At 77.7% G+C, this 1,320-nt stretch overlaps 1 protein-coding gene across 1 annotated transcript; it reads right to left on the bottom strand.

Annotated features, from left to right (window-relative positions):
• Positions 1–6: 6 nt before the first annotated feature.
• LOC118158753 (protocadherin alpha-3-like) lies at positions 7–1,315 on the bottom strand (the record flags this gene model as incomplete). The annotated part of the gene is made up of 1 exon (XM_035313437.1): positions 7–1,315. A coding segment is annotated over one exon (1,309 nt), but the record flags the coding sequence as incomplete, so codon positions are not given.
• Between the last annotated feature and the right edge of the window lie 5 nt (positions 1,316–1,320).

The raw sequence follows: 1,320 nt of genomic DNA on the forward strand, positions 1-1,320 counted from the left end.
TGGGGCTGAAAACCATCAGGTCGCTCTTGCCCGCGCCGTCCGCCACGCACAGGCTCCGGCTCTGCCGCTGCGAGTACGACCAGCTGCCCACCTCGCTGGCGCACACCAGCGTCGCCGGCCCGGGACCCGACAGCACGGCCGCCCGCGGCGCCCAGCGCGACGCCCCGTACAGCACCACCGCCAGCAGGAACAGGCTCGACACCGCGCAGATGGCCACCACCAGCCACACGTTCGTCGCCGCCGCCGCCGCCGCCGCGCCGCCCTCCGCGCCCGCCGCCGGACGCAGCCCCGCCCCCGACGAGCCCGCCCCCGCCGCCGCCAGCGCCGCCTCGGCGCCCTCCACCAGCGACACGCTCAGCGTGGCCGTGGCCGAGCGCGACGGCTCCCCGTGGTCCCGCACCACGATCAGCAGCCTCTGCCGCGGGCCGTCCGCCTCCTCCAGCGCCCGCGCCGTGCTCACCTCGCCGCTGTACAGCCCCACGCGGAACGGGCCCTTGCCCCGCGGCTCCCACAGCTCGTAGCGCAGCCACGCGTTGTAGCCCGAGTCCGCGTCCACCGCGCGGATCTTCGCCACCACCTGCCCCGCCGGCGCCCCCCACGCCGCCCACGCCCACAGCGACCCCGGCGCCCACGCCGACGCCTCGCCCGCAGACCAGGGCCCCGGCCCGCCGCCGGCAGGCGGGAGCAGCGCCGGCGCGTTGTCGTTCTCGTCCACCACGAAGAGCTGCACCGTGGCGTTGCCGCACAGCGGCGGCTCGCCCGCGTCCACCGCCCGCACCTCGAACTGCAGCACCTGCAGCTCCTCGTAGTCCAGGGGCCGCAGCGCCCACAGACGCCCGCTCTCCGCGTCCACCGACACGTAGCTCGACGCCGGGCGCCACCCCGAGCCCGACCCCGCGCCCGCGCCGCCCTCCGCCACCGAGTAGCTCACGCGCCCGTTGCCCGCCTCGTCCGGGTCCCGCGCCCACAGCCGCGCCAGCTCCGCGCCCGCCGCGTTGTTCTCCCGCGCCAGCACCGTGTACACGGCCTGCGCGAACGCCGGCGCGTTGTCGTTCACGTCCGACACCGGCACCCGCAGCCCGCGGCTGGCGCGCAGCGGCGGCGCCCCGCCGTCCTCCGCCCGCACCTCCACCTCGTACTCCGACACCCGCTCCCGGTCCAGCGCCTCCCGCAGCACCAGCGAGTACGAGCCCGCGAACGTCGCCACCAGACCGAACGGCGCCGCCGGCCACACCGCGCAGCGCACCCGCCCGTTCGCCCCCGAGTCCCGGTCCGACACGCTCAGCAGCGCCACCACCGTCCCCACCGACGCGTCCTCGG

This window comes from Oxyura jamaicensis, unplaced genomic scaffold, assembly GCF_011077185.1.
Source record: "Oxyura jamaicensis isolate SHBP4307 breed ruddy duck unplaced genomic scaffold, BPBGC_Ojam_1.0 oxyUn_random_OJ75, whole genome shotgun sequence".
Classification (NCBI taxonomy): domain Eukaryota; kingdom Metazoa; phylum Chordata; class Aves; order Anseriformes; family Anatidae; genus Oxyura; species Oxyura jamaicensis.